Here is a 15,089-nt window from a genome sequence, read left to right as displayed (position 1 = left end):
GGTAATAGCGAAGGGAAAATTAGGTGAGATATAAAATATTTAAGCATGGATATTCAGAGTTTTTACCCATGCTTGGACGGGTATGGGAGGCTTACTATCAGCTATGGCCCATCATTCTTGAAACTCAATTTTCACTTGTTTAGGAAAGACTTACACTGAAATATGTGGTCTTTAGTGTCTGTATCCACTTTGTGATGCTGCTTTGGCTGCTTTCTGAACCTGCTAGCTCAGTTTTGTCTTAAATAATGGTTAAACAATACAATACTCAGGCTCTCAACAGTGATATTCGTGAAACAAGCACGCCTCATACGGACATAAAGGAAACCTGAACTTCAGAAGCAGAGGTGAGGAGAAAAACTCAAATGTGAATTGTTTGACACCTCAGGGTGTCCAGTTTGATGGGTAAATTACTTAATCACTGCAGCAGTGTTCTCCGAGGGCTCCGAGCAATGCTCTCTTTGGGTTTCTGTGACTCCTGTGCCTTCAAATCAAAGCCTTTCCTATTGATTCCGCCATTTGTCCCCTCACTGTAACATAAGAAGCTCTCTAAGTACAGTTTACCACAAAATACCCCTAATTCATCATACAGCAAAATAGGAGGCTGATAGCAGCTGAAAGAGGAGATAGAGTTGTCTTGCACTGAGTGAAACTGAACCCAGCCTTCCTATGGCCAACATGCAACTAAAGATACTCATCAAAATGTTGTGTGACATTTCAGCAGTCATGAGATACGGGATCATTTTATTATATTGTCCCCAGTATTGCATTGTGGTTTATGCAGAGACTCTGAAGCTGAAAGGTGCTGACGTAGGCAGCAAGGGAGGACCTTCAGGTTTACTCCAAAACCACCAGCATGCTGAAATGTTCAGGATGAGGACAACATGATGACAGCTCTGTTGCTGATGCTGACCGTTGACCTCCTGGAAAATCAAAAAGAGCTTAAGGATGTGCTCACAGAACCTGAATATAGTGCTCATTACAGGTCTCATTGTGGTAATTAAGCTGGTTTTTATTGGCTTGTTCTACTTTCAGAGTGGATTTTACATATTTTTGGAGCAACAACAGGGTAGTGTGCTGCTTTCCTGCGGCTGATTTAAATTCCCACTTTTTGCATTACTGCTTGTTGAAGGGTTATGGTGAGCCTTGATGTAGGTAAACATATTTTGCCTGTTGTTATACACTTCTTAATTCACACACCTGTGGCAGTGATTACAGTGACATCCTGCCTAAGCCATTATTGCCTTTCTTATTCATGTCTACCTTGGGCTTGCAAAATTATAAATGAGAAGACGCAACAGATGGATTCACAGAGAATAAAGACAATAATAACGATAAAATTATTGAAATAACCATTTAAATTTGATCTTGCAGACTGCTGCACTAAGGTGGCAAAAGCGTGGAGTGCTTGCAGATTTATTTTTTCTTATGAAATTACAAATGTTAAGATGAAGCTGCGTGTGCTTGTGTGAGGAAAGAAACTGGTGTAACCAGTTTCAGCCACTAGATGTCTCTGCCACACTGTGTGAAATCCAAAGGCTTCACTAACGGGATGAATTTGTCCACGGTTAATGATCAATAGCTGAGAGAATATCGTTCATCTAATGTCCTTCTGTGTTCTGCAGAGTGCTGTTGAATTTGCACTCTATGATCAGTTCACAGACTGTAGGACACACTGGTGTGACTGCAAATTTGATTCCAATTTCCATTTGATTTACAACAAATTCATCGTCTCTTTAAGACTGGAAGCTTCTTTTCAGACCAACAGAAAAGCAAGTACATATATAAAGATATTATCTCTTCAGTTGTCTTTTCCTTGACACTTTCTCTTGAGATCCTGCATGCAAGGTTCTGAGCTGTGGCCCACTCCTGTGTCCTCACGGTCTGTAAGCATGTAGCATTCCCTCCATTTCATACAGAAAGGTTAGGTCATAGTGTAGTTGGCACTATGGAGAACCAGAAATGATCTCTGCTCAGCATTGTGAGGAACATAACTTCAAATGTTCAATGTGCAGTTGGAGAGCTGTTAAAATAGTCAGGTGCCGCAAGAGAAAGCAACATTTGAGAGCATTCAAGAGCATTTCAGCTGCACTAGTGAAGCAACTGAATATGATGCTCAATTGGCTCCATCAATTTGATTGGCTAAGGCAGGTGTTGGGTGCACAAATAGCATAGTTTTGTGCCAATTGAAAGAAAATGGATGGTGACAAAATGCAGTAAAGCTATTACTTGCTATTTATCTATCTTTCTATATTTTCCACTGTGCAGCCGGAGTAATTGTTTATCTTTAATGAATTCAGCATATCCAGAACCAAAAACTGCATTGCATTTGATTCCAGGACAAATCTAGAGATGCTTTGGCAGAAATGAAAAATGCTCTGTTTCATCTCTTTCCCCTGCCACTCCAGCGCTTTCTTCAGTAAAATTTGATCTAATTTTCTTTCCCGTCCTTGGGTATTTCCCCACAGAAATGAAGGGATAGTGATTGCTGGGTAAGATTGGAGTGGATCTAATCTTCCACTGCTCTCAGTCATACTCGATTTCACTGCACATCTAATTTGTCACACTGCTGATGAATATGCCACAAGTTTCATGGGAAAGAGAAGGACATAATGAATATAAAACACACTGGGAGAGGGGAGAGGCAATTGCCGTACCGCACTAACCACATTGCATTGTTCATTTGTCCCATCAAATTGCTGACACTATGCATGCACTATGGATACATTGCTTTTCTCCCTCAGAATTGATCAAGAGGTTAAAACAATGACAAACACCAGTGGGTTTGTTGCTTGCCTGCAGCTTGCAGGCAGAAGCTCCGTGCTCATTAATGATCATTGACTACAGGGTTTGTTGGAGGAGAAGCCTTTAACGCTGTGCACCCCAGCATGCTTGTAAAAAATGCACACGTGCATTGCCCATATTCAAGTGACATTGTGAGCATTGCACACTGATGAATTTTACAGATGTGCATGTGCAGAAGATTTCCACAAATTGTTTCAAGGCATAAGACGCCATAACGTTGCATCTGAGGGCTGAAATGGAGCACGGCTCCTTTGCCAACCTTAAAAAGCATTAACATCAAATTAAAAAAAAACACAAGCAGATGGTATGAATTGCATCTGCATAATTATATTCTAATTTCTCCATTATTCATTATTACTCTGGTTGTGATTGTCAGGGTGGTGATACACTCGGCAGCAGTCCAAGCAACAGGCAACAAAGTGAATAGACAGGGTCAAAAATCTGTTCAAATGTTTCCTGGCAACAAGATGTTTCTCTGTGTTGAAAGCAGTAATTCCATCCCAACTGCTTTTAAAAGTTGCCCACTACATAACTGCTGATGTAACTGGGCAAAAAGCCTGAGTGAGAGACAGATTTTCAAACTGACCATATGGAAAAATTCAAAAGCAATTTGCACTGTCCATCATGCTTGTGCTAAATTCATTGATGAGTTGAGAGTGAATGTCTCTTTAAAGGAGGAGATGATAGAATCTGTGTGCAGAGCTGCTGCATCACCTATCCATGAGACTGGAGAGCGGCTGATGAGAAAGCCCTTCAGGACTCTTCTCTAAATAGGCATGAAATTATATCTCCCTCTGACTGAGATTAGCGTCCATGGAGCCTCTTGCGTTCTGCCCCCTCTTTTCCTCAGGCTCTCCAACCAAACAGGCACTTTGCAGTTTCAGCTCGTTTGTGCTCAAGTTTAAGAAAGTTCATTTTCATCAGGAGGTGCTCTCTGTGTCCCTCATCCTCCTTCGTGGGTCCTGCACGATTTGTCACATATACTGAAGGGATGTGGTAAACCATAGCAATGTTATGTGCTGATGATTTCTGTTTAATAGAGCAGCCACTTTATCATTCACTGGAAAGTATTTGATCCACTGTTAGTTTCAGGGTACACAATACATTGTACAGAACCCCCCCCCCACACACACACACCCCCCAAAGAAACTGATACATAAAAAAATCTTTATGGAAAGCTTAATTATAGATTTGAATTCACATGTGGCTCACAGGCTCACAGGCTCAGTCACACTGAAGTAAAGTCACAGTCTGAGGAGGGAAACGAAGAAACCACTCTAATGTCACCAAGTGGAAAATCATAAACCTTCAGAACAAAGGAAGTCCCTATACTGAACAGTCTGAAACTCTATAGGGTATAGGGACCAAATGGGAGCAAAACCGAGAGCTATGTGTAGAGTCAAAGGGGTTGTTCATAGTGATGAACCCACAGAGAATTATCACCAGCACTTCCCTCAGCCCTGTGCAGCTTTATGGCTTCGTGCAGCTCATTGTTTTGGTTTTCTGGCCAGCGGCTTTACTCTTTTGGCTCGCCCTAGAATCCCAGTGCACACGACCTCTCCTGCACCGAACTGCAGACAGGCAAAGTTAGCAACCAGCTGGTGAACACAGTGCAGCATTTAGCAGCTAAAGAGGAAATATGTCTTCTCAGGAGTTCGTGGAGACTTAAGATGGAGCTAAAAGAATATCAGACTTGCACTCATGCAGCGGACAAAAAGACTCCAAATGAATGCTAATGGTGCTCCATATCTGTTGGATGTGCCATTAATAAGTGTCCCACATTAAATGAATTTTGTTTTGGTTTTGTATTCCTAGCTTGTTTCCACTTTCTCCAAGTGACCAGAAAATCAGTAATTGCAGGTTTAATATGTCAGTGCTCTGCCTACTTTTTCACCACCACACCTGCAGCCATACTGCTCACCTGAAAGCTAAGGTTTGCAGGGTTCGCTGCAGCTACTGCTCGTACAGAGAGCCAAGCCTCGACCCCACCATACCCTGCAGGCTCTGAGTCTATATTCGGCTCAGGGGGAAGTTATTGTCACTCCCCAATCCCTGCTGATCTGAGTTTGATGTTTCTTTGTGGGGAGTGACGAGATCAGAGCCTAGATGCCAAATATCGCTTGGCTGTCTGTAGTTTGCTTTGATTACCTGTTATATTGCTCGATTAGAATAATTTCAACCTTCTCTCCATCTTTTTCTTGAGTTGCATAACAGGTCTGAGAGCTGAAGCTGCAACAGATCGATGCAGCTCTTTAAAAGCCGGTGCCAAGTGTTTGGGATGATGGCAGCCCGAGCCTGTTTCTATTTTTCATGTTGCTGAGGAAATTAGAAATGCTAATAGCCCTGGATATTATCATGGTGTCATGGGTGACACATTTATTGCAGACTTTGCGGTCTGGTGGAAGGGGCGGGGATGAAGGGAATCAGCGATCCAGAAAATGCAGCAGAAGTGCTTTAGAAAACAAACTCCATGTCTTGGTCACACAACATTTGACACTTTCACAAATAACCGGGAGGTCATGGCAGTTTGCTTGGTCTATCTTGATGTGTTTCGCGGTTTTTGAGGAGACCCATGAACGTGTTCCCAGACATCTTTTAGAGGGAGTTGTATTTGTGCTGCCATTGCTGTGAACCATACAGCCAGAACACATTTCTCTAAGCTTATCTAACCGGCAGGGGAAGGGGGAACTTTACTCACTTTTCATCAGCTTCATCCATCAAACAACACATTTTGGGGTTTGCTGCTACAAAAACCAAACTTAAAGCGCTTTTCTGAGTGTTTTAGAGCACTTGGCGGAGAGCAGAGGCCTAAAGGACATTTTAAATTGGTAGATGTTGGTGCATCTATGCAAGTGATGATGGATCCAAAAACACGAAACAAGAGCAAAGAAACATATTTCATACCATATGCCAGATATGATAAATATTTTATTTCTGATCAGCAAAAGACACACAATTGATGCATTTGTATCTTTCGTGACTTTTCAGTACAGAGGAAAAACCCAAACATATACACAGTATGGGTATATATGTATATGGGTATATTTTAAAGTGCAAGTGATTCACAAGGGTCAATCATGCGTTACATAGCATCAGGAACTTCAGTAATCTCCTTAAATCCTCGATAACTTTTTGACTCTGATAGTAAAATAACTGTCACTTATATATGAATACAAAATAAACTTTACTAGTCACTGAAGCTTTTTGATTTTGTTTAAGCACAACATTTATCAACCTATTTCAAGTCTTGAGAGGAAAGAGTACCATGAAGTGCCAGAAGTGAGGGAGTCTTTAGTCTCTAGTGTCGACAGGAGAAACACCATGGGTCGATTTAATAATGCTCCAGTACCACCATAAGCACCCTATGCTTGAATTAAAAAAAAAATAAAACAAAAAGCAAGCGAACTTAAACTTTTCTTTGTTTTCCCAAACAGCCTTCATGGGTCACCAAACTTGGGCATGTCCTCGTCGAAACAGACATTCAGTATACAGGTACATTCTCTGAAATTACCACTACATTTGACTTGGTGAGGAAACAGTCAATTTGCCCTTGCCAAATATGTTTGACACAAGGAATGTTCGTAGAAAATAAATATGAAGACACGGATAGACGTTAAGATGCTTAAACGTGAATGTGGACTGATGCTGAGCTCACTGTGTGTTGACAGAGCAGAGCGGCCACAGTGGAGGGGCATCTGGACAGCATCATACAGGGAAGTAACAGTTTAGCAGCAGCTGTTGGATTTTGGATTTACCCATGGACAACAAAGATACGGACATATGTATCAATAGTACATGAAGAAGCCCTGACCCTTCAGGATGCGATATATTCAAACTGATTTCCATTCACTGGGTAAATAAAACATGTCTCAATTGCACATGTGCTGAATGTTTCAATGCCCTTTATAGTGGTTAAGATGCAAAGTGCATATTTAACATAAAATAGTAAGCTAGGATATATTACAGTGTGACTATAGCTCTTAACTTCCCAAGTGATTCCTTCAGAACTGCTGTCCTTTCGCACCAAATGACACAACAGAAACGATCATATTCACAAAACAAAAAAGAAACACCAGTTTACAAAAACCACAGGAACAGAAAGCAATACAGAGGAGCAACGCCATCACACTGTGAGTGTGAGAGCATACATGCTGCTGCTTTATTCACACAGCATCAGCTGGCACTCAATGAAATAAAGGTCAATTTCTGTGTTGCTGTGAATCCTTTGTATGTGAGATTATTGCATAGTTTTGAATTCTTAACATAGCTATTAAATTGACACTGACATCTGTTTTTCTGGTCTGTGCTTCGCTCTTATCAGTACAGGACAATATATAAATTCACTTTTTTTCAAACAGGACTGGGTTCAGTTCCTTTCATGAAGTCAAAGTGGAAAGTATAATGGCAATCAAAACCAGGGAGGCAGAACCTTGTCGCTCAGTAATTCTCTATAATTTTGTCATAAAGCAGTTTTTAAGATGACTGATTTGCGAGGTTTGAGTTTGCAAAGAAGGATATTTAACTGCTTTAACTGCTTCACAGTGAACTGAACCCAGCCCTGACTCCATGTTAATCTCTATATTGCATTTTTAATGTGCACAAACATTTGCAATTTACTCCCAAACAGAAACTAACTCAAGCCATTGATTATCTCATTGAAGGTAATGGTGGCAAACCACCATCTATCTCCCAGGTATACACGAAACAAACACCAGCATGAAGAGTGTGCTCAGTGACCGTGGCTCTGCACTAATCTACCGATCCGGAATGATTGTCTCGATCTCTGAAGGCCATGAAACAAACAGTCTTCTCTGCAAAAACGTTCAGATTCCACATGTTGGTTCTCAAAGGAAATCTTAATGAGGTGAAGTGTTTTTTGCTACACTGATGTACAGTTACATTTTCTCCTAATATACAAAAACATGAGCTTCTGATCCACTGAGAACAACACATTGGTTTCTCACTTTGACTTTTGCTGACTGAAAATAAGTGTATGAAAGTTCAAGACCTCCAGAAAGTGGATTCTGTCCAGTTTCTCCCCTCAGTGTCATTATGTAACAAAGATACTGTTTGGTCTCTTTAATGGTGCAACATGTAAGAATTGGCCACCTGTCGAAGGTCATCCGAAATAAACAGGGGGCAGTATATCACCAGACTAACTGCTGCTCACTGGACTGTGGCTGCAGCGACTAGCCTCCATTAGCTAGTTAGCTCAGCTAGTTGTGCAGCTCGTGGCCCTATTGGCTGACTGAGTCGGGCCAGAAAACTGCTGTTTCTTCACATTCTGTTGATAATTTAGTTAATTTTGTCAAGTTCAAATTCTTCCATATTGCACCTTTAACTTATTCGGTTACTTCTAGGTTGGAGCACTGCCATCCTGGAGCGCATCGCTCTCTTAAAGATTCTGAAAACATGTTTTCTTAGTCAGCTTCTAGCTACAAGTGTTGTGGTCCTACATGGACAGACTGCATTCTGCCAGAGTTTGAACAGTTTTGGTTATTTTGCATGAGAGATTTCTGTCTGTGCTACGATATGGGAAAGGAGCGTAATTCCAAGCACCAATCAGGACGTCTGAATCAGAATCAGGTGACGATTGCAGGATTTGTTTGCTTACAGTCTCTATAATGTTATGAAACCGCAGCCACACAGTCCCGATTCAGCAGGTTATCAGAGCTCTTGTTTGGTGAAACGATAAAAGGACTTTGATATGCGATTAACTTTGATATTTGCTTATTTAGTTAATATTTAATGTTATAGGAAAAAACAAGTTTTCAGGGGCTTTAAAGGAACATTGTGACCGGGGGCTAAAGCAGACACAGATACGATAGGATGCACTCCCATGATGCATGTCATCACTTCTCTTTCCTATCTCTCTCTCTCTACTGTTTAATATCAGAATCAACAAAAAAATACATTAAAAATAAATAATAACAGGAAGGAAATGCTAGGGATGAAGATGATTGCTGACAATAGCCATGATCAGAGTTTATCTATATCTAACCAACTTATGGAAACTTGAGGAAAATGCATTTCAGCCTATGTGAGGAGAAGCTCTGCAAACTAGGGCAGAACCATGAAAGAATTCCCTATGAGGATACTTGATGCTGGTGTTTGTTTTACTGTGATTATACCTGGTCAGTATTCATTAATATGCACAAACCCCCAGCACTGCACAAGCGCACCTAGCAGCTGCAATGACGACCTTTCTTTAAACCAGAACGCATGTCAAAATGAAGCTATCGATTTGTTGCGGTCCCTTGTAACACCCATTAAGTAGATCACCTGACGTGAATGACCAACCTTGTTCCCCTATGGCCAGCACAGAGTCATGACATGGGTCCCATTCAGTCACCGGAGTGTCAGCTCACTTTTTTTTTTCTTTTTCTTCTTTTTTTTTGGCATAGAGCTCATGTTCAAATAGGAGCCATGACTGAACTGTTTGTTAAATCTGTAAAGTAATTAAAACTACAATAATGCATTAAAATAAAAAAAAACATTAAATAATATAGTAGGAAAATAAATATCATTCCAACAAGGCTTTTTTTAAATAGTCACTCTCAATCTCGACACTGGAAGCCAGTGTGTATGTCACGTTATTCACCTCAGAGAATGATGATCATCAGTCCAAGAAGATGGCTGCTCTCAGTCTCATCGGTGAACGCGCTAATCAGCTACTGCACATACACGACTGCTTCACGCTCACTTAAGAACATGGATACAGATTCCACTAAACATGGTCCCACATACACTGCAGAGCTCAACAGTCATGTGCATTACAAGTGTCTGGATACAAGATATGCAAAATGGACTTTTTCTGGTAGCTAGACTTGGCCGTGACCTGGACGATCCTTACGTGCAGGATGGTGATTTGACACACGTGACCGTGGCTACATCTGCCATCAGAAGAAAAAAACAAAAAACAATTGTAAGTGCTATAGCTATACACTATTTTGGTATTTCATGAATAGCATTCAGGGCAGTTTGTAGTTTTTTTGGTCAGTTTAAGGTAACCTCTCAAAGGTTATGAAACCTCTGCAGACCTCACTCCGTATGAGCGCTCTCCTTTAGAGGGCTAGCTATGGCTGTCTCAGATAACTTAGTGTACAGTACATTTAACTGTTGTGTTAGTGTCAGAAAATAGATGTGTCACTCATTTCCACATGCTCACAATTTGACTGGTCTAAATACATCTATCAATAATTTCCCATTCCTTTCAATGAACTAATAATAATCCAACTCCTGATTTCTATTCATGAACAAATGTCTGGATTATGTGAATGCTGTCTTTTAAAAGAGGGATTTGTGCTCTAGAGGCGTGAACCACTATGGCTGTTCTTTTTTTGTTTGTTTGTTTGTTTGTTTCTTTTTGTTTTTTTGCTTGGCATCAAAAGACATCTTAAGGATTCAGCTCTGCTGGAGGAGGTGAAGAGGAGTGAGCAGGACCATGTTGCACAGATGCAACGAGCCACATGTTCAACACTAACTGTGAGCGGACACGTTTGAAAACAGTCGATGGGAGGGGGGTTCTCTCAAGCCTAAAGTGTAGGATATACAATATAACAACAATCAAACTCTGATATCGACTCTATGGGCTTTCCGGCATTCCCTAGAGGTGCATATTTCTGCAACTTCCAGTCTAGCGGAGGAATGTATTTTATCACCCCTAGGGAATAGAGGAGCTTTCATGATATTTTGAGGAGTGTGTGGAGTTTCTGAATCTGAGTGGAAGTTAGGAGCTGTCACTGGCAGAGCGCTTTTTGCCAAAATGACTGGCAGAGTCTCTGTTTCGCAGATTAGGCTGGATCTTGTACATATGGGGACCCATGGACCAGCGCCAGCTCCCACGGCCCTCCACTCCAGTTGGGATGGCGGCAGCTGCAGCCACAGCAGTGGATGGGCAGGGCTTGTTCTGCAGCAGCTGAATAAGCATGGTCATCTCTGGGCCCAGCCGCGACACCATGCTGGTCCTAACGCGGTCCACCGTGTCCTCATCGCAGTCCATCAGGCTCTGTAGCAGCTTACCATAAAACCTAGGACAACAAAACAAAGCGTCACACAATGTCATTTTAAGAGCTCAAAGCCCAAGATGACAAAAAATGTACAACACGGCCACAAAGTATTCCTGTTGCAACAGTTCAGTTCTTCATAGGTATTTCTATGGTTTCTAGTCTGATGTCACCCCCTCTCCACCCTCCTAGACCCTTCGTATCCACTTTCAAACTGCAATCCAACATTAATTACAACAACAATAGGAAGAGAAACATGCAAACCTGATATTCCTGTTTCATTTTCATTCATTGTACGAAAGAATGTATGAAGCAGATGGTAACCAAAGCATGGAAATCAATACAAATTTAGCCATCTGCTGTGCTGCATTAATCAGGGTCAAGGGGGTATTTGAAACATGCCAGGCATGTATATTTGTATTTTCTGGAATGATTCAAACACATGTCAGGAGCTCGCAGTCTTTTACAATGAACAGCAGTCGGATTGTCCTTTACTGGAGACATAAACCCTTCTTTTTAAATGTACTATGTGGTCAAATAGTTTGTTGAACATCACAAGCTTCAAACTCTGAATGACTATTATTTTTTTTAGGATACCACCTAATGAGACATGTACAAAGTGTACTACGATCAGCACACCATAACCCAGAACAGCTTGTTTTTGTAAAGCACATACAGGAGAGGAAGAGCTCACCTATTGGGGAAGTGACTTGGTAGCTGTGCCACTTCACCAATAGCATCTGGATTCGATCGGGCGACAGTGCAGATATCCAGCTTGCTGTAACACTCCTCTTGGACTTCAGATATCATTCTTTGGAAGGTGGAGCAGCGGCGGATAGTGGGGAATGCCTTCGAGGTGATGCCATTGGCAATGCACTTAAGGCTCTCCTTCACAAATGCTTTACCCTGTAAAAAACAGCAGTGCTTCACACATTCTTGCCCTGACAGTTACACCCACATAATCCTACATGGCTCGTGTGCATGTAGAAACAGAGAGAAAGGCATACTGTGTGCAGTCTTTGTGAAGTGAATCAAAGTGTGTACCTGAGTGTCAAATTTAGCAGCACTGTATAGGAAGGACTTGCAGATGTCATGCATGCCATCTGTGTCACAAGTTGAGTTTTCCAGGCAGGCGAAGGCTCCGCAGCCAACTTGGAGGGCACTGTTGAGACAGCGTGCCACATCTGCTGTGGGCACAGAGAATGGACCATCAGCAGGGGAGCCAACAGTGGGTTCACTGGGAATCACTGCACACTCACTGAGCTCATTGCACAAGGGTTGCCAGGGTTTCAGCTAAAAAATGCGGCGAACAAAAGAGAATTTTCATACTTTGGTGATTCACAAAAGACATACAGTCACTCGGGGCAAACAGTGACTTGACTGGAGATTGGACACCTTACAACTCGGAGAGTCTCAGACACTATTTGGCACAACCGCACTTTTCTCTTGGCAGGGACCTATATTCCACTGTTTGGTTCTTTTCAGCAGAGCTTGGATGAACAGCACCAGAAATACCAAAGAGTTTCCTGAAAATTGTTGGCATGCCTGTCGACACACACAAACATACACTTGTACCGCTGGCACACACACACACACACACACACACAAATGTACACTGTCACCAGACTCTGTCTTCAATTTTTACACAAGCTGTAATTGTCAAGCTGAATTGGAGCACCCTGCTTCCAAACCACTTTAATATTCTTAACTGTTAACTACGAACATGTCACAGTCCTGTTAAAAACCCAGAACTGATCCCATGAACATCTACATAATGAAGAACACATTCAGAGAATGCTGCCATATTTATTTCAGGAGTGCCACATGACTGTAATAGTCATTAGGCTGATTAACCCACGAGTAACCCTGATCCCTATCTATCTTTGCAAAACCTATGAAGCAGCTACCCTGCAGCAGTCCGTCAGTCCATTTTCCAAAAACTGATCTAGCCCATAAGGAGCACAGCTCTAAGTCCATGCAACCGACTTGAAATTTTACACCAAGACAGAGCTATAAAACATAATCTGTAAATCAGTGTATCCAGATAGTTGGCTTTCCTTCTTCTTCCTCCAAGAATCCACAGTGATGGCAAGCAGCCTAACTCAAATCCTTTGTAATAACCATTAAGAAATGTCACCGCAGAGCCTAAGCCTACTTGGCAGACTTCGAATCTGGGGCCCCATGTTGACCTGCACAGTCAGATGAAGTCTGCCGGCCACCAGGGACCAGAGATTGTTCTCAAAATACAGAGAGTGAGCTGCAAATCTTATGATGATGAAGCAATTCCTGCAGAAGCGAATCAGCATCCCTGTTACCCACTGCCTTTTATCGCTGGGCTGTACCTTTGTGTTAAAAAGGTAAAGTCCACATTTGAATGAAGCCATGCAGGTTTTATGCTTTGCACTGTCATTTCTTGATGGTTATGATGAGGGATTTTGACTCAGGCCTTTCTTTTCTCTGACGGATAAAAAATGTCAACTAATAGGGTTGCATGTATTTGTCCAAAATGCACAGCCTCAGTGACAAACAGTGCAGCTTGTCTCATGCACACTGACAAGAAAATAAAATGGTGTAGGCTACTTCTTTTTCTGACTTCAAGGCTACACATGAAGGCTACACGGGAAGCTTTATGTTTCATGCGCTGCAAACCCCCTCAAGTCCACTATAACGCTGAAGAGTGGAACCTATGCAGAAGGCAAAGCCACGAGAGAGAGACTATCAGCATGACACAGCCTGCACTCTCAGGTGTCAGCACCAAGCTCCGTGCTCATCTGTTGCCGGCAGGACACCGGCAAAAACCACAGCGTTAATCCCGCAGCCTTCTCCATGAATCAACGCGCTCGTTTAGACAGAAAAGGCTGCATAGGCCAAAAAGAAAAAAAGGGGGTGGAAAAAAAGAAAGAAAGACAGACATTATGATAAAAGAAACCTCCTCATAGTAAGCGAGCAAAGGTAAGGCTGTGCATTGTGGACATGGTGTGTAAAAAGCAAGCAGTGCACTCTGAGATATGCAGATGGAAGCAGCGTGTTACTTACAAGGGCTATTGGCAGAAAAGCGTGCTCTCCTGGGCGAATAAGACTCGTTTTGATCCAGTTCATATGCAGATGCGTTCAGCACCATCAGGAGAAAAAGTCCGGTCCTCAAAGGCATCGTCCTCTCAACACAGATTATACAACTAAATGTAAAGAGACGCCTCCTGCTTTCTGTGTAATTCATAAGAATAACGCTCCAAAAGCTTCTGCAGCGCCGCAAACACAACAGATGTAGGCGATTACAAGTAAGCTGCCTGCTATTTCTTTACATTGGACTCCTCACTATCCTTTTGACTTGCATGACAGATAGAACCGATGTCAAGTCTGCATGGGTTTATATGGGAGCGCTGAACATTACGAGTTCTGCGTTTGGACCAATCAGAGCGCAGGATTCAAGACCGTGGTCCTGGTCTTTCCACTACTAATTGATAAAATCATTTAACAGCGGCCAGCACTGTGGATCTTACAGCTCACACAGAAGAATTTAAGCATTATTTCTTATAATGACCCCGAGAAAGAAAAATAAATCCATCTATTTTTATTTCATGCAGACTTTTTACATCAGACTGTTTCCATTGATATTATTTCACCTGTCATTTTAGTTTAATCATTACTGACGCAGACTTATTCACTTCACCACTATGGCCGCTAATTATGAGGTGAATTACACACACATCAACAGCTAGGCTCTAATTTATGAAATAGATTGGTTTATGGATCAGTTTTCTTATAATATAAATAATTTATGGGAGATGTGCGCTTTCTTTTTCTTACTGTCCATATTGTAAACATGCTGCAAACCTTGTTTGCTGACCCACAGTGTATGCAGGCTAACATGGAAGCATACATGATGGGTAAAGGAGGGTAAGAACATCATTTGTTAATTTTGCCTGAAGGGTACAGAGTCTGACTTTTTGGGAGTGTAGGGGATGGTCTTTTATCCATTTATTTTATTTTGTTTTCTTTATTTCATGCATCCCTTCTTAGATTTCTTCAAATTTATTGGAAATAGTTGGTGAGCTTTGTCGATGGTTACGATAATGGTCCAGTCTTTGCATCAGAGCTTTATTTTCCAACACTGGTAGCTGTTGGACAGGTGCTGCGTTTAGAGAAACAGAACTCATGAGGGTCTTTATATTTACTACAACTGTCACTTCCTGCCTATTAACACAAATATAAATGTGTTACATAAAGTTAGTCAATAATATAATCCATAATATAAAGTTTAGCATGAAATGTTGCTATCTT

At 41.6% G+C, this 15,089-nt stretch overlaps 1 protein-coding gene across 1 annotated transcript; it reads right to left on the bottom strand.

The window, feature by feature from the left end:
• Positions 1-9,352: 9,352 nt before the first annotated feature.
• On the bottom strand, positions 9,353-14,114 carry stc1 (stanniocalcin 1). Its single transcript, XM_041937496.1, has 4 exons — positions 13,845-14,114; positions 11,853-11,995; positions 11,503-11,714; positions 9,353-10,832 (listed from the first exon to the last, which is right to left on the bottom strand). The coding sequence occupies exons 1-4, from the start codon at positions 14,023-14,025 to the stop codon at positions 10,532-10,534; spliced, it is 837 nt and encodes a 278-aa protein (XP_041793430.1). The 5' UTR covers positions 14,026-14,114; the 3' UTR covers positions 9,353-10,531.
• Between the last annotated feature and the right edge of the window lie 975 nt (positions 14,115-15,089).

This window comes from Chelmon rostratus, chromosome 5, assembly GCF_017976325.1.
Source record: "Chelmon rostratus isolate fCheRos1 chromosome 5, fCheRos1.pri, whole genome shotgun sequence".
Taxonomy (NCBI): Eukaryota; Metazoa; Chordata; class Actinopteri; order Chaetodontiformes; family Chaetodontidae; genus Chelmon; species Chelmon rostratus.
Note: the sequence above shows the minus strand (reverse complement) of the source record. Positions and strands in the feature narration are given on the sequence as shown.